We start from the raw sequence: 23,081 nt of genomic DNA, 5'->3' as shown, positions 1-23,081 counted from the left end.
AGTCGAAGAGCAATTGGCAATCACCCTCTATAGGTTTGGACACAATGGTAATGCAGCTAGCCAGTCACAGGTCGCACGGTGGGCAGCTGGAGGTCATGGAACTGTCTCGCTAAATACAAAGCGAGTAATGACAGCAATCCTGCGTCGTTCATTTATGGACAAGGCAGTACGTTTTCCTACTCTAGAAGAGAAAGAAGAGGCAAAAACATGGGTCGAAAAGCACTCCTGCAAGGCATGGCGTGATGGCTGGTGCCTCGTCGATGGCACACTTATCCCACTGTATGATCGGCCCCATTGGTATGGTGAAAGTTATTTCGATCGAAAGTGCAATTACTCCCTCAACATACAGGTGCGTCGCTAATGTGAATTCAATTTTGAAAATTGTATTCTCACATACTTAGATCGTCTCACTACCCAACCTTCGTATCATTGACTTTAGCTATGGACATACTGGCAGCACTCACGATGGGATTGGGCGGTGGCCTTTGTAGGCGTCTCATGATTGCGCACCATCACAAGCCATCTTTTCAATAATACCATGCCCTGCTCAATAACCATTCATCACGTGTTCTTATGTCAGGAATTCTCAGAAATCACCGCTCCAACGCTCTCACGGTATGCACCGACCTATAATCATGATTCATCAACTTTATTCCGCTTGGAAGTGATATAGTGATAGACCATGGACGCGTTAATTCGAGCTAACAATGTCACTCTAATGGACAACTGCGACATCCTGGTATATGAGTGACGCTAAGTCGAATTTATCGGATTGGCACACATTTTCAGACTGTACGTTTGCTAGATATGAGATGATCAGAATTACATGTGAGCGTGCAGAGATGATAACAATATACAAGCGAATGCTAAAAGATAAATAAGATAGTCCCTGAGCTAAGGGATAAGTCCGTGTGCCCGCAGCAATGCACCCCATCTGGAATTGAAGCAGTTGGTTTGTGTCGAATGTTCCGAAGTGAAACGAATACGCACTCTTCTTTTTCAGATTCGACCTCAGCTAGCCTCCTTTTCAAATGTCTATAGGAAACAAAATTCAGTCGAGGATCAATGGAACGGAAAGCATGACACTTGCGAGTTCTCCTTTCTTAGTGCATTCTGCGATTCCTTCGACTCGCGAAGATCAGTTGTCATGTTGGTCCATGCTTCGTCATCCGGGAGATGTGCGTCGTTATACATAGCATCTAGCTCTTCGTTGAACGCCTGGGATATTGATGAGCTCCTAGGATTCGATTATAATGCGGGACACAGACCTCGTACATGATCTCCTTCTCTGCTGTAGCATCTGCAAGAAGACTCTTCACAAGTTCGCATTGACGTTTCGTGTTCTGAAGTTCCACTCGAGCTTTCTCCAAGTCCGATAGTTTCTATGCGGAAAAGGTGAGTCATGACTTCGAGAGTTGTTGTCCTTTCGTACCTCCTTGAAATCAGACACCACTTGCGTAAGGTTCTGGTGCAATGTCTCATGGCTTGACAAAGCAGAAGCCAGGAGCTTGTCAGCATCAGCAACGGACTCGCTCAACAGGCTGATGTTCGATGTACCCAGCGTTGCAGGTGGTGCAGGCGTAGATAGTTCTGTCACAAAACTTCGTGGTCGACTGAAAGGGGTGCCCTCCTGCTGGCGTTTACTGATCAATTGTCTCATCTCGTCTAGTCGTTGCTGTGCTTCCCTGGTCTAAATCCACAAATATCAGTCGCAGCGTGAAATTTGTGAATAGCGATAGATTCACGTACAATGGGCTGGGGAATTGGTCGCTGTGGGGTGCGAGCAAGCGACTTATCAGGAGAAGAGCACTTCCGTGATTCGTCGAGACTCGCCATGTCATCACTAGCTCGAATCTCCTGTAGGTCCAATTTCATCCGTTTGATGACACGATGTGATGACTCAACCTATATGTTGTCTATGAAATCATTGACAAATTGACAGATGTGTTTTACGTACGTCATCTTTGGTAGATAGGGAGATTCGCAACAGTTCGTCTGCATGGTCAACTTGGGGAGAATGAGGAACGTGGGCTACACGCGCGATTCGAATTTGAGGTGAAACTTTGCGGGGAGACACGATCCTCGCCGTGCTCTTGGACAGCGGGGAAATTCTCGTGTATGATTTACGGCTTGGAGTATATGTACTAGATCTGGTAGATGGCTTCTTTTTGATTGAGAGTGGCTCCACGCTGCCTGTTGTTGAGCTGGACTGTCTCGGCGTGGAATCCATATTACCACTCGTAACGAATGGTTGACGTCTACTGCGTGGTAATGGAGATGGAGCATCATCCTCAATGGAAGATGAATCGTCTTGGAAAGAGTCTATGTGGTCTTCCAATGCAATATGGGCTTCCAGCGCAAGCTCATCATCCATGGATGGAAGATCGGGTGGAGTACTGGTCGGACTCCTCGGTGGCAATGGGGAGATGCTACGAGGACCAAATCGAGAACGAGGCCGCCCTGTTCCTCTACCTGGAGATGTTGACGTGAGACGAGGAGTCGTCGATCGCTGACTTGCTGCTGTAGAGGCTCGAGAGGTGGGACGTAAAGACCGAGGTGGATCATCTACATTGTATCGATGAGGCCAGCAAAATCCAATACCACATTTTGTCCTACCTTCATAAATGGTGTCTTCTGCTGACCTATCCAACGAAGGTTTCGCGGCCTGCTTTCCGTGCTGATTCTGGCTGTTGCGTCGCGCGAGTTCTAGACGCAGTGATAAATCTTGGTCAGATGGGTCCTGTCGAACTGGTAACTCTTTCTCTCCATCGCTATAGAATGATATCCTGGAACTATCTCGTGACGGAGAGGCCTGCCGGGACAATGGAGAGGAACGACAAGTGCCCGGTGAACGACTTCTTTTGACCAATTTTTTGCGCGAACTCGAAGATTTGGTGGCATAGAGAGAGTCGTCGTCTGCCAAAGAAGTTGGAGCAGTAGCCGTCGAATTGGATCGACGAGAGAACTTGGTCAAACTTCCGTCGCCTGTAGTTGTTGTTGTTTGGGTGTAGATAGATGAGCGACTAGTAGATGACTTCGACCGGCGATGACTATTTATGGAACCACTGAAGAAATCACCCTTGGAAGAACCTGGTATGGCGTTGAATAGATTTCTCGAGATCACGTCCAGGCTAAATATATGTGCCCGAGACCTTGAGCTCGCGGTTGGGGTAGCAGGACGGGAGTCATTGCTAGTTTTGAACTTGAACAGGCCGTATTGATGGACTATACAATTCTCAATCATCACAAAAGGAAAGCAAGAATTAGGTACGGACTTGTTTGGACGATGCGACCTGGTATCCTTGCAGTTTGAACAATGTCTTCCTCCGATTCATCAGACGGATCGCTTGAGGTAACGGTATATCGCGAAATCTCCCCCGCCATAGGTTGTATTCTGACCACCACATATGGAGGTCCGCTTATTCCGAATGGAATGGGGTCCGCGGTCCCCAATGTGTCTATATGCATGACAATCTTAGTCTGCACGCGTCCGCAATGTAAATATAATGGTCAGCGCACAAAAATGAAACACACCTTTTTGGGCTCTTGCAAAAAGGCTGTTCGTTGGTATACATTGAAGTAGGTGCGAGCCATAGTAACTTTTCCTCCTCTCGACTCTACTTCACGCTCATCAGCGCACAGGACAACTGATTGTCCTGACTTGGTCCTATATTTTGCTTGAGCATTCCATAAATTCTCAAGAAACCGGTCCTTCTCGTTGGTAGTCCGAGTAGGGTCGAGGTTTGCTGGTGCAGGAGGGAAGACAACAGAAAGACAACGAAACGAGCGACCGGACCAACGATCACTTTGGTCTTGAGGTGGATTCTCGATATACACGTGAAAGTCTGAAAGAATGACAAAAACTGAAGGTAGCAATCATATGATAACTCACCAGCACCACCAACGTCAGCAGCAACGATGTCGGGTAAATCAATGACACCTTTGCAGCTCAAGCCACTTTTCTTCATGCGCAGTGGTAAACCGCCAGTCTTCGCCAGTCTGTCAAGGTCGTCCAATCCAGCTAACGAACGACCACTTTTCTCGCCATTACCAGGTCGCTTGACGATCATCAACTTGTCGTCGAAAAGAAATAGCGTACAATGCAGCACATTGAGAGCGAGGCTAGAGACGGAGGTAGATGCAGATGCTGTGCCATCTTGCACAATATCATCGACATCAATGCAATCAATGAATCGTCGTGAAATTGAAATCAAGCCAGGGGGAAAACCATCCACTGTTGCGTTGAGGCAATGCATAATTGCTGCTCGCTTGGTTTGTTCGTCTGTTTCTGCAAGAGCGATCTTGCTAGCGATATCATCGGCTTCTATCAATTTGGCGCGCTGTGGATCTCCGGACGCCATATACTTCATCATAGTGCGAAAGAGTAACGTATATCGCGGAATCCGCTGAACAGGGTCCATGAGTAACTCCCGCAGACCAACACGATTCCTGGCATCGGCGTTCGAATACTTGATCCGCTAGAAGCAAATAGTCTAGTTAGCACCCCCAAAAGGGTCGCATCAACACTTACGTCAATGTATGCGGCGAAACCGGACGATTTCTTCATCATCTCGCGTTCAAATATTGACTGGGCCTCCTCTCGCTTGACGTAGTACTGTTTATAGTGCTCAAACCCCCGTAGATCTTTGAAATGTCGTAGGGCAACATCCCCGACACCTCCAACTGTTTCAGGACCATCAGGTGCGACCATCTTCTCGAGATCCAGTAGGAACGCCTCATTAACTGGGAGTAAATTGTCGATATTGCCAAATAATGTTTTAGCCTCATATGCAGGCAAGATTGCGGTGTTCTTGTTGCGGGAGAATTGTCGAAGCGGGTCTGCATAGTCGTTCTTCAGTATTTGAAGTCTCTTGACGTACGATCGTTCAGTATTGACGAGTTCGTTAACCACGTCAGTTAGAGCCGTCGAATCTGTGAGCGCGCGTTTACGCTGCAAACCGTCCTAAGACATGAAGGAGACCACATCTGAGTATGAGCAAGCGAAGCGTCTCGCCTTTGTAGACAAAGGTTAGCATGTACCACTCACGGGCTGGTGGTGTTCTGAGAACGATGTGTCTGTTGCGGAAGGCAGAATGTGGCTATCATTCTGACTCAACCAAGGGTCTCCTAAAGATAGAACCAGATCTTGGACATCTACACCAATCAGATTGTACTCTTCAGTATTCGTCAGTACCACTCACCTTCGGGCAACCTTCTGCCACTATCACAACCCTCAACCACGACCCCGCAATAGAAGACCCGTCTGGTCAGAGATGGAGCAGAAGGTTTACGAGGTGTCTCATCCCCACGTGCTAATGGAATCTGCTTACGAGGAGAGCTGTTTAAATCCATAGATTAAAGATATTCATGAAGAGATGATTAAAAGACACAAGGCTCAAGTAAACGAACATAGCACTAAGCGAACAATGCGGCGCGTCCACACGTGACTGACTAGGTTTGATCACGTGCACGCGTCAAGTTTTAAAACTGGCTCTTAAGGGTTAAAAAAACACCTGTATTCCTACGTGTGCAGTATGTCGTGATATATGGCGACCATAATGACATGGGACAATGAAAAGAATGAAATAAAGGGGATTGTATGAACTGATGCTGGTAAAAAATAAGATATGCGACGATGAATAGTAGTACAATAATGAAGTCAGTCAATTATGGTATGTAGCCCGAGGGTGTGGTTTTATGATCATGAATTCTGCATAACAGTATCCGGTGCCATGGGGGTGAGTCGTGATAAAAACGAAAGATTGCGACGCATGCGCACAGTGCGTGGAGTAAATCCTCCCTCCTGGCTACCTGCCAGTGGGGATGATGAAAGTGAGGCTGCAGTGGTCGAGCGGCGGCGGAGACTGGGCGACCCAAACAGCGTCCTCAATCGCACTGGAGTTGACACTACAACCCCGAAATCCCCAGCAGACGAATCAGGGGCAGAATGTGGAAACTGACTTAAGCACATCAAATCAGGTTGTGACATCGGACGATCCGCGGACGCCAAAGAAGGGTGAAAGTTTGGAAGTGGATTACTGAGAGACTTGGTCGATGCATCTGAGGGAAGTTCCTCGAGTGGGACATCGGGCGCACTTTGTACCCTTCTTCGAAGCGTCCCTTTCGACCACCACTTGAGTAGGCTTGGTGTAGTTGATGCACTACTCGAATCGGATGGTTGATATGACAGGGGAAGCATTGGCGATGTAGAGCGCGAGAAGAGGACTCGGACATTCTCGACCATAGAGCGGCTTCGTTTGGGCGTGAAGGCTTCCTTCCGGGCTGTAAGATCTGGTCGAGGAGCCACACCTGACAGCACCGAGGTGGGTGCAGATAGTGACCCAGGGACGATAGGGCTCCCTGGAGTAGAAATGGACACAGAAGAACACTGTGACATAGGGGAAGGCGACTCTGGGGCACCATCCAGTTTCACTTCGTCGTCCAGAGACGCAGTCCTTGAAACGGCAACGAGCTTGAGTTTCGTTGGTTGGCGGCGTTTGGCCAGCTTGACTGGTGGGATGGTAGGTACAGCAGGGATGTCGCCAACATCTATGTAACTCTTTCGCCTGGGGACAAGCACACTCTCCCGCTTGGTCAGACGATTCTTTGCAGCCACACTCATAGCACCAGCCATGGTCAATCCTGAGCTTGACCTTGAGAACGACCGCGACACCTTCGATGCTTCAAAAAGTTCTTCTTCATGGGTATGCGCATAGCAGCGAGCGGAGAGACAGCTCTCCGAGAACACATCAAGGAGGCCACGATCGACCTGTTCACGTGCGGGGGCAGTGGCGCGTACAAGATGAATTGTATCCGACTCTGACAGCATGGTAAGATAAGTCCTATTGGATGTGGTGGATGAGCGACGGCTAGGACCGAGCTGATGACCAGAATCAGATTTCTGAGATGGGTCGGTTTTGTAGGACGCCCGACCCGACCTCGGTGGATCGGAGTGGGCAGAGAGTGAGTGGTTCTCGTCTCTGCTAGATGCTGCTTCATTATCCAGCTCGGGAATAGACTGGATAGTGGGCAAAGGGCTGATCACTTCGTATGGCGTATCTTCTAGCAGCGACAACACGAAATCCCCTTTAGAGTCACCTCTAAAACTGCATATCGGTTCACTCGTCCATGCAGCAGGAAGTTCGAGGGCATGATGAATAGCAGCCTTCCAGACATCCTTCTCACGGCGACAAGACGCTGCGAATTCGAAAATGTGACCTCGCCCAGAAAGGCGAAACCAACTCGGCAATAGGGCTAGCGAAGGTGGTATTAAACGTTGTGTATTCACAAGCTGAAACCTACATACCTTCGTCGTTCGTCGAGTCGACTAGGTCAAACCCTGCCAAGGAAAACCAGTGTTTCGGCTCGTACGTCCTCACTTTATGAACTTTGGCAAGAATGATGTAACCCCCAGGGTACAAGAAAGCCCCGAGATACTTGGCTTTGACTGTGCCGTTGCTACTGGCATTGAGACTGGGGTAGTGGATCACATCCAATGATCCCGCGAGATGGCAAGGGCCTAGGGACGACAGGAAACCGAAAGAAAGATTGTGCGATGCAGGTCTAGTGTAAGATGCCGTTACTAGGGCTAGTCCCTGCAATATCCGTGAGGTAATGAGGGAGGACTTGATTGCTAAATCCTGCTGGCGTCGTGCTTCATCCACGGAGCTGGCTACGGCCCGCATGACATTCAGCGCACTTTGCACCGAATTTACCTCCACATCGCGCGATCCGCTTTCCGCGTTAGACACAGAGCTTGACTCACCGCTGCCGCTTGCACTTCGTGGATGATCGAGGAGTTGATCGAGGAGTAAGGGATAACGACAGATACGTTGAACAGGTTTGATGAGGTAATCCATGAATGCGAGCTTCGACTTCATGCCAGTTTGCCCCCGATCTGAGTGCCCACTTTCAGACGTACTGGCTATAGATGCCTTAAGGTTGGCGTTAGAGCTGACGCGGGAAATACTCTGCCGATAACTAGGCGCGTCCAATGATGAAAGCGAATGCCGTCGCCTTCTTGCGATCAACTCGTTTTCACTGAGAGTACCGTCTGCGCCATCGTCATCTTCAGCTTCTTTGTCGGTGATAGAGTGAAGCGAGCCATTGATGCGCATTTCAGCAGCTATGGTGGCACATGATTGCTCGAACGTCTCCCATTCAGCTGGGAACTCCTGTTGGACTTTTCGGACAAGGTCGAACGCTTCAGGATGTCCGGAACAGAACGATTGGTACAAATGAAATTCATGTGCCTAAAGGAGACTCAGTACTGTGGGACACGAAGCATCGCATCGCACCTACCCGTTCAATGAATTTTGTGGCAACTGCATCAAGTGCTAAGTGTAATGTCTCCAAATTGCGGGTATATTCCTTCTGCATGATCGTCACGCCGCCACTAGCCCCATCGAGAATCATCGGAAAGCCGAGAGGGGAAACGAGTGCCCTTAGTTCACAAACTAATTGTTCATGAAACTTCAGAATGTCCTCCATATTACGAGTTATCAAGCCAAGGTCAGCGGGGGAGAATACGCGCCGCATTGGAGACTTTTCCTTCGTTACAGCAACCAGCGCTGGTGGACCACTGACCACAGGGAGGAGGTTTTCGCAGGGAGAGAATGGCACGGGGGCCGACAGGTGGTAAACAGATTGTGTGCGAGTAGCGGGGTTCGATGAAGGTGGGTTGAAGGCAGGAGAGGCGGAACGGGAGAAATGGGACATCCCAAGGCTAGAAGAGGGGGGATGTGGTGGACGAGTCGTCAGACCGGGCAGAAGCCTAAGGTACACCTGATGAAACGTGCGACGATCAAAATCTGGAGAATTGGCTAATCCGGATCGATCGACTCACTGTAACAAGAACCTTAAGATCGAAAAGATATCCGACTTCCGTGGAGAGCAACTCCAAGAGTGCATGACATTTTCTCACGTCATCCTTGCTTCCTACAAGATCATCATCCTTTCCCTGAAGCGGATGATCGGCAGCTTCCGAGCTTGACTCCTCAGCTGGATTCTTATGATGGCCATTCAACTTCTTGAGCTTGCCGTCATCCTCCTTATCTGATTCATCCTGCAGCATGTGAAACAATGGTTTCTTCTGATGTGCTGCTGATTTGCCGTTTCGACGTGATCGTTCCTCACTGTGTTCACCGATACTCACACGTAACGGACTTCCGGATGATATTGTCCCTTGCTTGACGGGATTGTCACGTAGAGGTGTCAATGCCAAAGGCGGTGCAGCGGGAGGAATGACGGGTAAGGGTTTCACAGCAGATGTTGGAGGAAGTGACGCTCGACGCTTCACAGTCAGCTCCGGGGACTGTTCAGATATGCTGGCAAACGTAGGGTCCGGGAAAGAGGCGGAGGCAGTCACGAAAGACGAGTGTGGTCGCGAGGACACAGAGGTTGAAGATATATGGGCATATTTTGGAGGTGGTGTTGGAGGTGTGGCCATCCAAGTTGGGGTTGGAATAGTCAACTCTACGTCTGCAGCAGACTCGCTGCGTGCAAATTTTCCATCCCTTTCATCATCCGTGTCGGAGTTCAGGCTAAAGGTAACGTTGGTTGTCATGCTCGCCGCGGGGGTGCTCAACGGAGATGCGATGATGGGTGTGAGAGGCACAAACTGCTGGGAAAACTGTGGTGACTGCCGAGTAGAACGAGACACGACTGCAGAGGAAATCTCGTGTATGGAAGATGTATCGACTGAAAAGGACATGAGATGCTCAGAAGTGAAAACAGTCGCGTTCGCTGTCCGGCGTTCCAGCAAGGAGATGGGTGATGAAGGGGTACGCGGTCGCGGGCGTCGAGATGTCGTGCGCGTCCGAGATGAGGGAGCTAAATGCGCTACGGGAGAGCCATTCTCCATTCGTCAAAAGGGTCTGCGATAGTACATAAGAATATGTAAGAAATTACGCCAAAGAGAAAGCCCTAGAGTGTTGAACACGGATGACAGACCTTAGGGAGCCTCTTGGCTGCCCGCCAGACACAACTCAGTGAGTACGTTCGAGACGACCTGCAGCGACTGCGCTGCCAATTTAACGTGACAGTGAAAGCGAATTTGGCAATTAATTGCAATGGTTGTAGAGGGCGACACGACCCCGACGAGCATATACCTGCCCAACAACTGACACTTTTGGTTGGGGTCGTTGCCCTGTTAGTGAGCACTGCGAGGGGTTCGGAATTAAGAATGAAAGGATTAATGGGGCGTTGCGAACGAAAGTAGTGGAGATGATGCAATTATTAGTTGGAGATGATGTAGGCCAAATACTAATGGGTGTGTATATGTATAAAAAGACCGATACGTCAGAGAGCTCTCCAAGATCCATAAGCGGAGATTAAACTTTATTTGCGGTCCGCGACCACCAGACGCGTACGTCCACGTGCATTGATTTCTGAATTCGCAAGTAGTCTTTTAGAGCGATGCTGTGCGATATGTATAAATATAATAATATATGTCAAACTACAGAACTAGAAGTTGGTTGGCAACCGAACTAGAAATCTATCTGGTTCATATCCTCCCACCTTGGATGCAAAGAGCGCGCACGAATCTCAGGGGAAGGTTTCGAATTGATTCAGATTAATCACCCATGATCGGATGATGCGACATGAGGCCGTCCCCGGCGGCACTCACCTGTTAGCAACAACGAGCGGGTAGCCGGTAGGTTTTCACTTGGCTGGGAGAACGGTGCGTGCGGTGTTTCAGTGTTTCCCAACCAATTACGAATTTGCGACGTCGAAGAAGACAAAACGTGGGTGGTTGGAAGAACACCGGTTAGTGAAGTTTAGCGACCGCAACAATGAAATTCGGGCCAGTGATTGATGGCAGCCAGATGACGAGTGACTGAGGCACTGCGTCTTATAATTAGATTACCGAGTCTACCAGCATCATATCTGCAGCAATATTCTTCTCGGGTTGGTCTCGGGTTAATAACCATACATGTACAACGCTTGGCCATGTGGTAATTTGTTCGCGCCACCACTAGTGGAGCTGCAATTTCATTTCCGCAGTGAATTTCGTCCACGTCGACTTCAGTTTAGGTCTTACGTCTGTACCACGTCGGGTTGTACACCTAAACACCCTCGGATTACAGTGGAGCTCCATTCTCGTTTCCGCAGTGACTTATCTCCGCGCGCTACTAGTAAGAATTCAGGTGTACCGGCCCCCTGAGATTCAGAAGAACAGAAGAACCACGTTGACTGCAACGCGATTGGCGTTATCATTATAGAAATAGTGTCAAGGCATAGTAGAAGCACAACAGCACGTCAAGTGTGATACCACGTGAAGTATGCGAGGTGAGTAAGTCGTCGACACGATGAATAAAATGGACACATAAGGTATGGTAGCGCAACCCTGAAGCTTGAAGTCCTGAAGATCGACCGCCAGCTCACAACGTTCCCCCCTAATATAGATCCATGCTATCATCCGATCGGGGCACAAATGGGATGTTCTGAGCCTCCGCTTGTTCGCGTCTCAGTTTCTCCTTGTCGAGGAACTTGCGCAGCGCCGCTATATTCGGACCACTAAAGGCACGGAAAACCGACTTCTGATCGGGGTCCAGATCCTGGGGTTGGCACGATGATAAGAATCTACGTCATAGGTACCAATGGTTTGGGACATACCGCAGGAGGCGGGTCAGAAAACCGCCCGACGCCGGTCCGCCTTGCACCAGGTACGCCAGTCGCAGTAAGGTGCACAAGGTGATTGCAAGTTCGGACTAGGTGATGTAACGACTTGAGTGTGATGCGGTCGCAATATGAAAGGTGCAATCGCTCCAATGAAGGGGTATGGTCCGCAAGGAAATAGACAGCGTTGTCGGTCAGCTTTGGTACACGGACAAGAACAAGGCGGTGAATCCGTTCTAGGCTAGCTAATTCAAATACAGCCATATCAGTTAACTGTCGGCAGACTATAGCTTTGCGTCAGCATGCAATACGATTGGATGCTCAACAAGATCAACACTTACATGCCAAGTCAACAGATCGAAGCTCGGTACATGATCGCGCCAAGGACACAATTCCATTGTCGGTGATTTGCGGGCAATGTGCAAGGGTAAGGTTGCCGAGGTGAAGGCCAAGTTTGGATATGCTTTCAACAGCCTTGTCAGTAAGATTAGGACAGCCGGCCAATGCAAGTGACCGGAGCAATGGAGCATGTGCCACGATGCCTTCGACGCTCGCATCGGTCAGCTTCGGGCAGTGACTCAGATCTAGCACACGAAGATCGATTGCGGTATGTCGTAGGATTAGGGGTGGAAGCTGATCAAGCCAGGTATGAGGATGAGCTGGTAACGGCTTCTCCCCAGAAGGCTGAGGAATGAGGGTTTTGATCGGCGAAGGCAGCGCACTATCGGTTAACTGAGGAGAGCGGGCCAACATCAAAGTGCGAAGTTTTCTAGAATATGACCAAATGTCGCGAACAGACACAGCCGTCATGAGCGGCTGGTCGTTCAGCTCCAATTCCACAAGCTTCGGGAAGGTCTTAGCGATTGCTGAGACTGAAGCATCAGTGAGTACTACCCCGCTGAGCTGCAGCCACTGCAAAGGAGGCGTTTTCGCGACCAATTCCATGATGCTCACGTCAGTGACGTACTTGCACCCAGTAAGGTCAAGACCTTGTATATTGCAGTTTTCACGTGCGAGATGGACAATAGTCTTGTCAGACGTATCCGCCACCCCAGAGAGCACTACCGACTCCAAATGACGACAGAAAATCATCTCTGGGGCAACCCATTCGTCACTTACCCCGCAATTGGGGTCGCGAATGACCAAGTGACGAACGATTCGGCGTTCTGAATCTGTTTGGGGGAGCCGATCGACGATCCTCTTCATGTCCTCAACATCTGGGCTATTCATAATGCGTTTGAGATAGCGATAGAAGAGTTTGAGGTGTACACGCGCGCGCGGAAGGAGGGTTCTAACAATCAGGATGCTAGTGGAGCGCCAGCATAGCCATGAAAACCTCTGTCGTTGTCTTTTGTCGTGAACTGTGTGATGATTGTTTGGGCCACCGGGGGCGTCTACTTGTCCATACCCGGCCAACACAAACTTCCATCTGGAACGCAGACTTCGGCGTTACCCGACTTGGAAAACTACGTGATTGAGCAATGACCTCTACCAGCTCGCGGAGCTCGTCGACCATTACGGCGACGAGGCTGTCAAACCAGCAACCACTACAGCCGCCACCACCTAATCCATCTAGTCGCTTCCCAGTCACACCAGCTGTATTGCGCTCCATATTCACATCGTCGCGCACGCCCCACGAGGAGAGGTCCATATCTCGTGTCGCATTTTTCAGGTAAAGACGTTCATCAATTTTTGCTGTGCTTGTATTGAGCGAGCTTGCAAGGTTCGCCGGCTTTCTGCTCAGTTGCGTGTGCATCAGCTTTGCTGCTGCGAGAGGAAGGGGGATGAGAGGAAGTGCCGGTCTTCTAGGAGTTGTTTGACCGACAAAATATCAATGTAAAGTCTCAAATTTGTCAAGAGTTGGCTCGAAGTCAGAACTTGTTGAGAAGCATTATGGTAACAATAACTGTATGTTGGTGTTTATAACTATAGCAATAAAATCAAGCATCCGAATCATCGGTTGACCCATCAGCATCTCTATCTTGGCTATCAGATGCACCTTCTTGTGTACCACTTGGCCCCGCGTCTCCAGGCTCTGGTTCCGCCGGCTCATCAATGTTTGCTGCGCTGATGACTTTTCGTTTACGTGCTGCCGAAGCGGGAGGAAGGTGAGCTTTCTTGACTCGTAGGATATCCATGATTTCTACAGGTAAGATAAGCAACAATCACTTGTAGTCCTTGAAGAACGAACCTTGGTGGGTCATGTCTTCGTACCCCTTGATTCCTCTCTTCATCGTCAACCAGCGTCGTTGGAGTGAATGAGCACTCCATAAATTCCAATCTGAATCAGGCAGTGTCTTCCAGTCGATCTCAGTATCGTCCCTAACGTTCATGGAGTCAACCCTGTTAAAACAAATAAGCATATAGAAACCGACAGCAGACTACCGCCGTACTTATGGACCAATATATAGGCATCTTGAGCGCTCCATCGTGGTTTTTGCCCTTCATTTTTGACAGTTTTACTCAGCGAATCTGTCCTGCAAGAAAAGTCGAATTTATAGATATCGCATATCAAAGGCGCTGACCATTTGATTCGACATTGTTGTCTGCCGCGCCTATTCCCCATTCTATCACTCACTTTGCCCCAGAAGACATCGTTATCAAAGTCCTTGCCCTGTTGGATCGTCATCTCCGTGACAATTGCCGTCAACTCCTGTTCTTCTTCCTTTGTCCATGCCCCTGTCACCCGGACTTCGCGATTGGCGATGTGATTGCGATAACGGTCACGACAATCGGAGGACATTCGACCTACAATCTCACTGACTTTTTCCCATTGTTGACCAAGGTCTGCAACGGCTCTGATAGACAGCGTATGAGATGTTAATGAACGAAGAGGGCGGAAATGACATACTGTTTCAGCACTGCATCTTCTTCGGGCATCCATTTGCCTTGCTGCTTCTTGGGATGGAATGCCCTACGAACGTGGTGGTAAACGGCAATAATAGGGCGTAGAGCGAGAGCGGAAGCTAATCGAGATCTTAACATTAGACCGGCATTTCATACAGAAGGAAACCCACTAATTTCCGACCAAAACGCATTGTCTTTGCCTTTCTCATTCTTCTGGAAAATAATGTCCTGGAGCTGATCGTCTGTAAGACCTCGACCCTGTCATCTGCAATGTTGAGTATTCGTGTCGACAAGTATCATGAATAGCGCACCGCTTTAAAAGTTTCGATAGCGGCCCGGAGTTGTTCTTCTTCAATTGCAGAAAATTTGCCCTTCTTGTAAACGAGGCCTATTGTAAAGAATTAGCGATGGTTCACGGCCTTTGGAAGTCAATTGCCTTGTGTTTTAACCATCTCGGCCAGCTTTGTTGCGTTCATCCACTTGTTAGCTAACATGTGAGCATGATCTGGATTGCCATGTTCGGGCCCCGGAAGGCTCATGTCCAAAACACGTTTGTGGGTCGTCTTGGTCGACTTGGGAGCAGTATTCAGGATTGCTCCCGATGTAGAAGGTGGTTGTCCCATCGGTTGAGGTGGGGGTTGTGGATGCATGTTAGAATGACTAGGCAAATGTGGAATAAACCCTGGAGGAACACCAAGAGGTACATTGGCTGCGGCGGCGGCATCACCCAATGTCTTCAATACCCCGGCAAGTTTGGACATATCCAGCTCTTGCAATGCACGAAGAATCTCGTCATTTGACGCCAACTGGACGTCGGGGAACCCCAAGTTGGGAAGAAGATTTGCAGAGTGCGATGAAGACTGACCGTAAGGATGTGCTGGAGGGGGAAAGGGGAAATTTATGGGAGGATACGTCATGTAAGGAGGTGAGGAGTGATTATGCTGTAGATTTGGCATGATATGATGATCCTGGTAAGAAGAATGTGCCTGGTACGGTGAAACATCCAAGTGCTGCGAGTCTGCTGTAGCAGATGCAGCAGCAACAACAGCATTCAGAAAATCGACTGAGCTCGTTGGATGGGTCTCTGGTGCATCTTCCACCAACTGAGGACTAAGAGTGTCAACAGTGTTCTGTACGACCTCCTTGGCCTTCCCTTTGTCGGTCTTCTTCTTTTTATTCTTTTTATCTTTCTCCATCTCGACACTTTGCTCATTGACTTGAACAGTTGATGCATTCACATCGTCAGTACAAATTTTCTTTCGCTTCTGTCTCTTCTGCGAGCCGTCTACTGAGACTCCACCGGTTGAATCGTTACGAACGCGTTTCTTTTTCGACTGGTTGTCCTGGGATTGCGTAAATGCATTATTGACTTCGCCGACGGCTTGTTGCAGCGCTCGCTGAATATCGGATGAAAGACTCGGGGTTTGATGAATCTGGGCAGCCATGCTTTAGGTGCTTTAGGGTGGGCCGACGAGATGGATGAGGGCAAGCAAAAAGATTCAGCATCCGGAGCTCTGGTCCTACTGGAGCAGCATCCCGGCGGGATAATACCGAGAATCTACTAAATATATCTGATGTCCGTCAATCATCGTCAAACCACCGCTCTTCTGCATTTCTATCATCATCTACATCAAGCCACTCATCCCAGTCAACTGAATCATAATCTGCTCCCTGACAAGAAATTTGTTCGAGTTGGCTTTTCATGCAAAACTACATGACTCACTTCAAGCAAGCCATATATGAATCGTTCTCTTATGATTCTTTCAAATAACGCCTGAGCCTCTTGTGGAGATTCAGGTTCTTGAATTTCAGGATATTCTGAATCATTTTCGTCTTCACTGTCACTTTCCTCTTCCGGGACAAAATCATCGTTCGCCTGCGTTCTCTGGATAAATCGTACTCTCTCCGCTTCCCGTTCCTCCTCCATGTCGCCGAGTAGCTTGGCCAGGTTGCCCACCTGTTGTTCTGAACCACCTAGGAAATTCATTTTTGCCCATTCCTGCTCCTCCTTCCCTTCTTCTTGTCCTCGTCGTTCTCTGCCCTGCCACAGTGTTGGCCAGGTATTTCGGGCAACTGCGAAGCTCAGAGACCGCGGTCTTGATTCAGTAAATTTCAGTCTTCGATTACGTATCTCAGTAATCGTTGTTCGTTGTTTTGGTGTTGTGACGAGTGAGAATCGCTGTATGATGTTGGGAGGTAGCTCATGTAAATGTCTTTTCAAAAACTCGATAGGATCGACACTTGGAAGAGGATTATAGTCCTGAGGAAGGGCGAGATAAGATAAAATGTCAGAATCTTGAAAACCGGATTGCATGTTGACGTCAGGGATAGCTTGAGCTACTTGAAAGCTACTTACACAGACGTTTACGTCCGTTTAGTGTCAAGACAGCGCGAGTAGAGGCTTCTGAATTAAACAGAGATAAACAACTTCACGTCTTAACCTGCTGCACATTGGTGAACACATAAATATTGCACAATCTATTCGCATAGCTTAGGTTTGCAATGATTCAATCAGATTCACTTCATCCACAACCTTCTCCACCACGAACATTCTTCTGTTGTTGGGACTGGTGTAGACTCACCTTTTCAACCGTTGACGAGCTTGCTTCTCATGTCAGGCATGATCATATCTGGCAACTTCAACCGATGAGCAAAAAGGAAATTGTGCGCATGAGAAAGCAGGATGCAGCGGAGGCTCAAAGCATGACCGAGTCATCGGGCAGCTCGGTGCCAGTGCCCCTTTCCAACAGTGCGTCTCCCTGATGTCATTTACCTGTTCTGAGATACACGTATTTTGCGTGTTTTCCAACAACCAACTTACAAATTTTGCCTTTCTGTACATAGGTAGATCACATTTGTCAAGTGCCAATTTTACGGATCAAGGCTCGTCGGGTTCTCAGCCATTCGCCTCATCGCGAATTCTGAGCGTACCCTCTTCAACGCCTCCTCCCTCCCATCAATCATCTTCCTTTCTCCCGCCGGAGAAAACACCGCCACTGCCTGCAGTGCACAGAATCAATTTGCATAAACCCCCTGCTGCTCTGCAGGCCGCTCCTATCAGAGGACGCGATTTCCCATCTTTTGCTCAGTTGTCATCACCGGCTGACACCTCATCTATTGCGTCTATTCCGCAATCACCAGACCTCAGCACGCTCTCATTCCGCCCTAATATTGCCGCTCAAATCGACTCCTTTGATCGGCGACACAGTAGACTCAGCGAGATTGCTCAGGCCCTCAATATGTCTCTGCATCGTCCTCGCACTGATTCGTCAAGCTCATCGCAAGATGCAGTAGAGCGACAGCTCCTACGGGAGGATGTAGCGGATGTTAGCATCCAGAGCATCCAAGCACCAGAGACGGTTCACAATGGTGCAGCAGAAGGTGCAACATTGTCCACCTCCGACGATCCAGCCACCATCATTACGGGCATGATTGTGGACGTGGCTGACGCTGATCTTCAGTGGCCTGACTCTGAACCTGAACACACTCCTGCTAACCGGCCTAGGCAGCTCTCTCCGCCGGCCGAAAGGGAGGACGTTGAGCGCATAGAACATCGCAGCTCTCCCGTTGTGACCCGAAATGATAGAGCAAGACACTTCCGTTCTGGCACGCTCCATATTTCGCCATTGCCCAAAGACACTGCATCAAAATCAGCATTTGGACCTTTCCAATTGTCGCAAGACTCTCAGATGACTTCCAATTCGAGCCTTTCGCAGAACTCTACACAATCCCATTCCCTAGTGCTTCAGACACAAGCACCATACCAGAGCCAGTCATACGAGCTTTCACAAAGTTGAGGTGTATTGTGTGGTTTTGTTAACATCCTCCTAGATCATCTAGTGCTCGTTTTAGTTTGGACTTGTTGCAAGTGTATCATCTTTGTATAACCAATTTTTACAATCTAAGCGCTTGAGCACAGATAACGGTAGCTCAGAATTGTGTCCACCATGAAGGGCTGTGCCGTTGCAATCTCATTCTATACAGTACTGTATCTGCGCTCCTATACTAGAAATCATTCATGCTGTTCCAGGCAACTGTGACCACGGCTACCCCAAGGTGGTGTGATTAGAACGTTAACACGAGTGGTGAGTCATAAACGCTCTTGGTTCCCGTTCTGGTCTCGACGCTGATCGTGTGTTAGGTATACGACATGAGTATTCTTGAGCAATCCCGTTCGATCACGGAGTATCCGACGGTACTCGACATGAGATGTTCATCATGTTTTGCATAACAGCGTAGATCGACAAAGACAACATGACCTCACTTCATTTCATCTCACATCCGCGAGTCTACAAATGCACCAGACAATTTGGGGTACAACTCAACGCCCTTATTATTGCTGCTTGGCGTGCAATGCCTTTGTGAGTCTGATGTTCCGCATTCGGAGGTCTTGCAACACTGTCACATCTTACGCGATACCCCTATAAGCTGCATCAGATGCGGCTATGGTCCCTATCAATTGTTGCTTCGGTGTTTCGAACTCTAAGTGTGACACGTTCTTGATATTCCACATTTAGATGCTTTCACATTCTAGTCATGGAAAGAAGATTGTTCTTGTATTTATGATGGAACATCCAATCGTCCCCCATCCCAGGATCTTCATCCAAACTATACACGCGTCTCTGCCATGGGTGCTTTGGATAACACGTACGTATACCCCTTACGAGTACATCACTTATTGTCCATATTTAGAGCGCTCTCGATTGGGGTTGTGGTCCCCGCAATGTAAGGGTTCTTTGTCGAATAGTCTGTCTATTGAAACTCTCAGGTTGCAGGCTCTACGGAGGCATGCTCTCGTGCTGTTTTTCTCCCGCCAGAAGCTCACAATCACAAACTCACTTGCAATGTGTGCAGAACTGGGACTTACTACTTACTACTTTACCTGATATTCTTCGGATTCGTGGGCGCATCAAGTTTTCAGTATATTTACGTAGGGATGACTGATATATCATCTGTTTCCTTTAGGTTGGCGCTGCATGTCAGATTCTATGCATCAAGTTTTGATTACGCCCGCAGGTGAGTGTGCTGTATGTTTGCGGCCTAAACTCCAGATGAAAGCCTATGCATGCTCCATCACCGATTTCGACATCATTAGTGACCTCGGACACGTGGAGTCCAGTTGTGAGTTGCATGACGGTGGCTCATGGTTTCCGTCTAAGTGTTCATTTGCATCACAGGTCGAAATTCTGTTCAATGGCTTCACAGCGCTCATGATCATTCAAAGGGCTTTCTAAATCGATCCATTCGTATTGAATATTGATCGCCCATACAGCTTCTATCGCTCCCCATGCATGTCTATATATGTATGTGTGGTTTCCGCCAGTGCACGGTCGCCGATTCCACGCAGTAAGCAACGAGAGCATGGTTGTAACTATGTCCCTTGTCATATTGCCGAATTTGTCAGTGAGTACGTGCCCCCTTCGATATCAATATCAGTCAACTAATATGTGATATCAAAGCTTACGTTGCAAGAGCGTTAATCACGTCCAAAATATCAGGCAGCTCGGGTAATACATCTACCCCTTTAGCATCAAGTTGACAGTCTTCATCGAACTCGTGACGCTCAAAGGGCGTTAATGTCTGTAAATGCTGTTGCAGCTGCCGGAGATATCCTTATCGCTGCCTACCTCTGCGCGTTCTTTGCACTGGTTTCCGGAGGCCTGATACCGTGCCGGATAAGCTGATTCCTCTTACCATCAGTAATGGTCTGCTCATCAGCGTTTGCGTGTCCTTCATTTACTATGTATGTAACACATTATAAGTGGCTCGGTGTTGTGATCCTGATCTAGACGTCATACAGATTTCAGTATGGCCCAATACTTTCATCTACATTGCGTTCTATGTCTGTCTGGGTCGTCGTAAGTATAATCAAAAATAAATATTCTATTCACGAAATTGGAATGGTCATTGCTGGCAACCCTTACATAATCGTAAGGGTCTCCGCAGTCATTTTCGCGACGACCATACTTATGCTGCTTTCGCTACAGGGAATTAATCATGTCACTGGCACTCCACAGAGGGCGTGAGCCGTGATTTTGTTTGTACGAGCGCCTTGCTCGTGTACGATTTGTGGTTCATAACAACATTTTGATAAAGCTTGATGTCATGCGGTAGTTCGCTCAAAATGAGGTCGGTTTCTCTCTCTTTTGCTGATCCACATTGTATCACAGAATTCGTCAATCAATTCACGACGCCAGTCAAACTTTCATTCGTTGACTCAGCCCTCGAGTCACCGGTTTACACATACAATACCCCTCTCCGTTTGGGTATCTGACTCGAGGTTCGTTCTTCGGCTTGCATATACGAAACTCTTTGTTTGGCCCATGACGAAGTCCATCACCACTCACTTGCCCTTGACCTTGAGTTACAGAACACACCTGCACCTCGATTTGAACTATTTACCCTGTCATTTTACTCCCTGTGGTACATTCTGTCCAAGTCTCCATCTCATCTTCAATCTCCCGAGCCTTCTCTCAGATTAGTTTCTTCTATCTCTTTCCTGCCACTGGGCTTGCTGTATGAGGCACCTGCGCCTGAAGTTTCTTGATTAGAGGTAGGGTCCACGGCCATAATCAATATTAGAATTAATGGCGACTTTGCGGCAGCGCAGTGCGCAAGTTCGATCATCGAATACTCAGATACAGACTTTATCCAGTGAATATTAACACAACTTTGAAGTCCGGACTAGAATATCTCGAGCCCTCTCACTAACTTTCCTTGAGCTTTTTGGGTACATAAATGAGTCCGAGACTGTGCAGTCGTCTATACAGGTACATACGGGCCCGGTAAACTTGTATTAGCGTAACGGTAACGTAGTATGTGATAAAGGACATACGACGACGAGCGAATATCTATAGACCGAGATCTATGTGAGTTATCATCCATACTAGACAAGTTACTTTACTGACCCATTATTAGTTACATTTCTAGGTACATGGTTATTCCATTACGACACGAGTTCAATAGGCTGAGATTTACATTTCCATCTACCACCGTTCGCTCGCTACCCGCCCATTTCATAATTAACCACTAAAAAGCCAACACTTGGTATACTCAATCATTCGCAAGCATGAGCTCGGGAGATTCGCCGTCAGAAGACAAGAGCGCAGATAGTCTGGCGGTAATCAAACAGCTTCCTACTGACCTCCTTCTCATCGTCTTCATTCATGGGTTAGTGTAAACATTGCAAGTTGGAATGCCCCCCAATTAACAATGCGTAGATTCAAGGGAACTGATACGACATTCAAGAACTTCCCCTCAAGGCTAGAGCATGTCCTGACAGAAGTCATAGAGAACCTCAAAGTGGAATGTATAGTGTTCCCCGCATACGAGGTTAGGGCATTCTCTTCATGTCGCCGTTTAGGCTGCTGACTATGAGCTGTGCAGACCAAAGGACAATTGGTGCGCGATGATCACCTCAACTTTGCACGCAGATGAAGACTCCCCTTCAGAACGCCGCGGTAGAACACTTTGCTGACTGGCTAACTACTCTGACCGTACAAAGAGAAGTCGCGGATGGTCAAGGGGGCGGAGCCGGGAAAACCAGAGTTGTACTATGTGGCCATAGGTGAGCAGGAATTCAAGCATGATGGTTGTAACGTGATCGATCAAAGTCATTCAGCATGGGAGGGTTACTTGCTGCTGACGCTCTACTTGCGTTTGTGAATTCCAGACCTGATAAAAACGCTCCACTGTGGCCGAACATAATCGCGTGCATAGCATTCGACACTCCCGTGAGTTGGTTAACTGTCAACTGATGTTTTCCTACTGCCGCTAAACTTTTGAAGTACCTTGGTCTTCACCCCACTGTATTCAAGAATAGTGCAACCAAGGCTGTAGAATACGCTGGTGCAGCCCGCACTGTTGTTTCAGATGTGTTCTCATTGTTTGGCAAGAAAGGAGCATCATCGACCGTCTCTGGGCAACCCCCTCTTGCAATAGCAGCGGCCCCAACTGAGGAAAGTGGTTGGGCAAAGTGGGCACCTGCAGCGTATGCTGTTGGTGGAGCGCTAGTGGCTGGCGCAGCCGCTGGAACAGCATATTACCGCCGAGACGACATTGGTTCTGGATACAGCTGGGCTACTGATCACATGAATTACGTTCGCAACCTCTGGGATGAGGAAGCGTTGCGAAAACGTATGCGAGATTTGGTTGATGTACAAGTACATCTTGGGGTCACATTCCACTCGTACGTCCACCAGAGCGAGAATCACTGGGTGCCTTGACTTTTAGTTCATTCCAGATTTTACACCTTACTTCCACCAGCTCCACCTTCATTCTCGTCGCCGAGGACGTTCGTCATCCTTCCTCAGCGAACATCTCCTATAGCTGCGCATTTCCTTCCCGCAAGAAATCATCAGGCTGCAGATGAAGTTCAAGCGCATACCAATATGTTCAATCCAAGATTTAACGACGGCTACTACCAGTTAGGGCTCGATACGGCAAAGATCATTCGGGAAGCTGTCATGTCAGCCAGAGGAATTATTGAGAGTGACGATACTGAGGCTCAGAAGGATGTTGAAGCAGCTGCTGCAATGGAAGAGACGCTACCTGATCAGGGGGAGAGCGACGCAAAACCGTAGCCAACAAGAGCGACAGTAATTCGTTAAGTGTCA

General features: G+C 48.5%; 10 protein-coding genes across 10 annotated transcripts; 5 read left to right on the top strand and 5 right to left on the bottom strand.

The window, feature by feature from the left end:
• Positions 1 to 747: 747 nt before the first annotated feature.
• F5891DRAFT_999855 (uncharacterized protein) lies at positions 748 to 5,393 on the bottom strand. The gene is made up of 14 exons (XM_041378578.1): positions 5,202 to 5,393; positions 5,048 to 5,154; positions 4,532 to 4,963; positions 3,893 to 4,478; positions 3,535 to 3,845; positions 3,276 to 3,480; positions 2,617 to 3,225; positions 1,958 to 2,565; positions 1,750 to 1,905; positions 1,433 to 1,690; positions 1,269 to 1,382; positions 1,091 to 1,218; positions 991 to 1,035; positions 748 to 934 (listed from the first exon to the last, which is right to left on the bottom strand). Exons 1-14 carry the CDS (start codon positions 5,350 to 5,352, stop codon positions 895 to 897), a joined length of 3,750 nt encoding a protein of 1,249 aa, XP_041232607.1. The 5' UTR covers positions 5,353 to 5,393; the 3' UTR covers positions 748 to 894.
• A 308-nt stretch (positions 5,394 to 5,701) lies between these two features.
• On the bottom strand, positions 5,702 to 9,712 carry F5891DRAFT_939909 (uncharacterized protein; the record flags this gene model as incomplete). The annotated part of the gene is made up of 4 exons (XM_041374251.1): positions 5,702 to 7,254; positions 7,307 to 8,252; positions 8,302 to 8,784; positions 8,846 to 9,712. 4 exons carry the CDS (start codon positions 9,710 to 9,712, stop codon positions 5,702 to 5,704), a joined length of 3,849 nt encoding a protein of 1,282 aa, XP_041232606.1.
• Positions 9,713 to 11,168: 1,456 nt separating this feature from the next.
• Positions 11,169 to 13,011, bottom strand: F5891DRAFT_1161148 (RNI-like protein). Its single transcript, XM_041365251.1, has 3 exons — positions 11,961 to 13,011; positions 11,617 to 11,903; positions 11,169 to 11,558 (listed from the first exon to the last, which is right to left on the bottom strand). The coding sequence occupies exons 1-3, from the start codon at positions 12,847 to 12,849 to the stop codon at positions 11,397 to 11,399; spliced, it is 1,338 nt and encodes a 445-aa protein (XP_041232605.1). The 5' UTR covers positions 12,850 to 13,011; the 3' UTR covers positions 11,169 to 11,396.
• Positions 13,012 to 13,020: 9 nt separating this feature from the next.
• On the top strand, positions 13,021 to 13,499 carry F5891DRAFT_353598 (uncharacterized protein). The gene is made up of 2 exons (XM_041371488.1): positions 13,021 to 13,291; positions 13,343 to 13,499. Exons 1-2 carry the CDS (start codon positions 13,101 to 13,103, stop codon positions 13,437 to 13,439), a joined length of 288 nt encoding a protein of 95 aa, XP_041232604.1. The 5' UTR covers positions 13,021 to 13,100; the 3' UTR covers positions 13,440 to 13,499.
• Positions 13,500 to 13,559: 60 nt separating this feature from the next.
• F5891DRAFT_1124965 (uncharacterized protein) lies at positions 13,560 to 15,227 on the bottom strand (the record flags this gene model as incomplete). The annotated part of the gene is made up of 8 exons (XM_041363930.1): positions 13,560 to 13,762; positions 13,811 to 13,962; positions 14,013 to 14,096; positions 14,145 to 14,417; positions 14,471 to 14,585; positions 14,637 to 14,724; positions 14,778 to 14,854; positions 14,903 to 15,227. The coding sequence occupies 8 exons, from the start codon at positions 15,225 to 15,227 to the stop codon at positions 13,560 to 13,562; spliced, it is 1,317 nt and encodes a 438-aa protein (XP_041232603.1).
• Positions 15,228 to 15,944: 717 nt separating this feature from the next.
• Positions 15,945 to 16,866, bottom strand: F5891DRAFT_999846 (uncharacterized protein). The gene is made up of 2 exons (XM_041378577.1): positions 16,190 to 16,866; positions 15,945 to 16,137 (listed from the first exon to the last, which is right to left on the bottom strand). Exons 1-2 carry the CDS (start codon positions 16,778 to 16,780, stop codon positions 16,048 to 16,050), a joined length of 681 nt encoding a protein of 226 aa, XP_041232602.1. The 5' UTR covers positions 16,781 to 16,866; the 3' UTR covers positions 15,945 to 16,047.
• Positions 16,867 to 16,894: 28 nt separating this feature from the next.
• On the top strand, positions 16,895 to 18,407 carry F5891DRAFT_999845 (uncharacterized protein). The gene is made up of 3 exons (XM_041378576.1): positions 16,895 to 17,215; positions 17,311 to 18,330; positions 18,386 to 18,407. The coding sequence occupies exons 1-2, from the start codon at positions 16,969 to 16,971 to the stop codon at positions 18,261 to 18,263; spliced, it is 1,200 nt and encodes a 399-aa protein (XP_041232601.1). The 5' UTR covers positions 16,895 to 16,968; the 3' UTR covers positions 18,264 to 18,330; positions 18,386 to 18,407.
• A 563-nt stretch (positions 18,408 to 18,970) lies between these two features.
• F5891DRAFT_353530 (uncharacterized protein) lies at positions 18,971 to 19,973 on the top strand. The gene is made up of 5 exons (XM_041371486.1): positions 18,971 to 19,191; positions 19,242 to 19,366; positions 19,432 to 19,587; positions 19,644 to 19,873; positions 19,926 to 19,973. The coding sequence occupies exons 1-4, from the start codon at positions 19,094 to 19,096 to the stop codon at positions 19,724 to 19,726; spliced, it is 462 nt and encodes a 153-aa protein (XP_041232600.1). The 5' UTR covers positions 18,971 to 19,093; the 3' UTR covers positions 19,727 to 19,873; positions 19,926 to 19,973.
• Positions 19,974 to 20,037: 64 nt separating this feature from the next.
• Positions 20,038 to 20,669, top strand: F5891DRAFT_353545 (uncharacterized protein). Its single transcript, XM_041371487.1, has 3 exons — positions 20,038 to 20,209; positions 20,267 to 20,579; positions 20,637 to 20,669. The coding sequence occupies exons 1-2, from the start codon at positions 20,169 to 20,171 to the stop codon at positions 20,490 to 20,492; spliced, it is 267 nt and encodes an 88-aa protein (XP_041232599.1). The 5' UTR covers positions 20,038 to 20,168; the 3' UTR covers positions 20,493 to 20,579; positions 20,637 to 20,669.
• An 866-nt stretch (positions 20,670 to 21,535) lies between these two features.
• On the top strand, positions 21,536 to 23,048 carry F5891DRAFT_1181324 (uncharacterized protein; the record flags this gene model as incomplete). Its single annotated transcript, XM_041366024.1, has 7 exons — positions 21,536 to 21,636; positions 21,687 to 21,798; positions 21,853 to 21,867; positions 21,900 to 22,033; positions 22,088 to 22,199; positions 22,254 to 22,654; positions 22,709 to 23,048. The coding sequence occupies 7 exons, from the start codon at positions 21,536 to 21,538 to the stop codon at positions 23,046 to 23,048; spliced, it is 1,215 nt and encodes a 404-aa protein (XP_041232598.1).
• Positions 23,049 to 23,081: the final 33 nt, after the last annotated feature.

Source organism: Suillus fuscotomentosus (genome assembly GCF_016647785.1).
Source record: "Suillus fuscotomentosus strain FC203 chromosome Unknown F5891scaffold_3, whole genome shotgun sequence".
NCBI lineage: Eukaryota > Fungi > Basidiomycota > Agaricomycetes > Boletales > Suillaceae > Suillus > Suillus fuscotomentosus.
The sequence above is the reverse complement of the archived record's forward strand: the minus strand, read 5'-3'. Positions and strand labels throughout refer to the sequence as shown.

Bases quoted from the DNA above. Each gene is read 5' to 3' on its own strand.
- F5891DRAFT_353545 (XM_041371487.1), top strand. From the start codon at position 20,169: ATGGTCTGCTCATCAGCGTTTGCGTGTCCTTCATTTACTAT. The intron at 20,210-20,266 runs GTATGTAACACA...GACGTCATACAG, and splicing joins GCGTGTCCTTCATTTACTAT to ATTTCAGTATGGCCCAATAC.
- F5891DRAFT_1161148 (XM_041365251.1), bottom strand. From the start codon at position 12,849: ATGAATAGCCCAGATGTTGAGGACATGAAGAGGATCGTCGATCGGCTC. The intron at 11,904-11,960 runs GTAAGTGTTGAT...GCAAAGCTATAG, and splicing joins TCGATCTGTTGACTTGGCAT to TCTGCCGACAGTTAACTGAT. The intron at 11,559-11,616 runs GTATGTCCCAAA...TGCCAACCCCAG, and splicing joins TTTCTGACCCGCCTCCTGCG to GATCTGGACCCCGATCAGAA.
- F5891DRAFT_999845 (XM_041378576.1), top strand. From the start codon at position 16,969: ATGATTCAATCAGATTCACTTCATCCACAACCTTCTCCACCACGAACA. The intron at 17,216-17,310 runs GTGCGTCTCCCT...TTCTGTACATAG, and splicing joins GCCAGTGCCCCTTTCCAACA to GTAGATCACATTTGTCAAGT.
- F5891DRAFT_999855 (XM_041378578.1), bottom strand. From the start codon at position 5,352: ATGGATTTAAACAGCTCTCCTCGTAAGCAGATTCCATTAGCACGTGGG. The intron at 5,155-5,201 runs GTGAGTGGTACT...TGATTGGTGTAG, and splicing joins TGGCAGAAGGTTGCCCGAAG to ATGTCCAAGATCTGGTTCTA. The intron at 1,036-1,090 runs GCAAGTGTCATG...TGTTTCCTATAG, and splicing joins GCACTAAGAAAGGAGAACTC to ACATTTGAAAAGGAGGCTAG.
- F5891DRAFT_353598 (XM_041371488.1), top strand. From the start codon at position 13,101: ATGACCTCTACCAGCTCGCGGAGCTCGTCGACCATTACGGCGACGAGG. The intron at 13,292-13,342 runs GTAAAGACGTTC...CGAGCTTGCAAG, and splicing joins TCTCGTGTCGCATTTTTCAG to GTTCGCCGGCTTTCTGCTCA.
- F5891DRAFT_999846 (XM_041378577.1), bottom strand. From the start codon at position 16,780: ATGCAATCCGGTTTTCAAGATTCTGACATTTTATCTTATCTCGCCCTT. The intron at 16,138-16,189 runs GTGAGTCATGTA...ATTTCTTGTCAG, and splicing joins TCATATATGGCTTGCTTGAA to GGAGCAGATTATGATTCAGT.
- F5891DRAFT_353530 (XM_041371486.1), top strand. From the start codon at position 19,094: ATGGGTGCTTTGGATAACACGTACGTATACCCCTTACGAGTACATCAC. The intron at 19,192-19,241 runs GTAAGGGTTCTT...CTCAGGTTGCAG, and splicing joins GGGGTTGTGGTCCCCGCAAT to GCTCTACGGAGGCATGCTCT. The intron at 19,367-19,431 runs GTGGGCGCATCA...TGTTTCCTTTAG, and splicing joins ACCTGATATTCTTCGGATTC to GTTGGCGCTGCATGTCAGAT.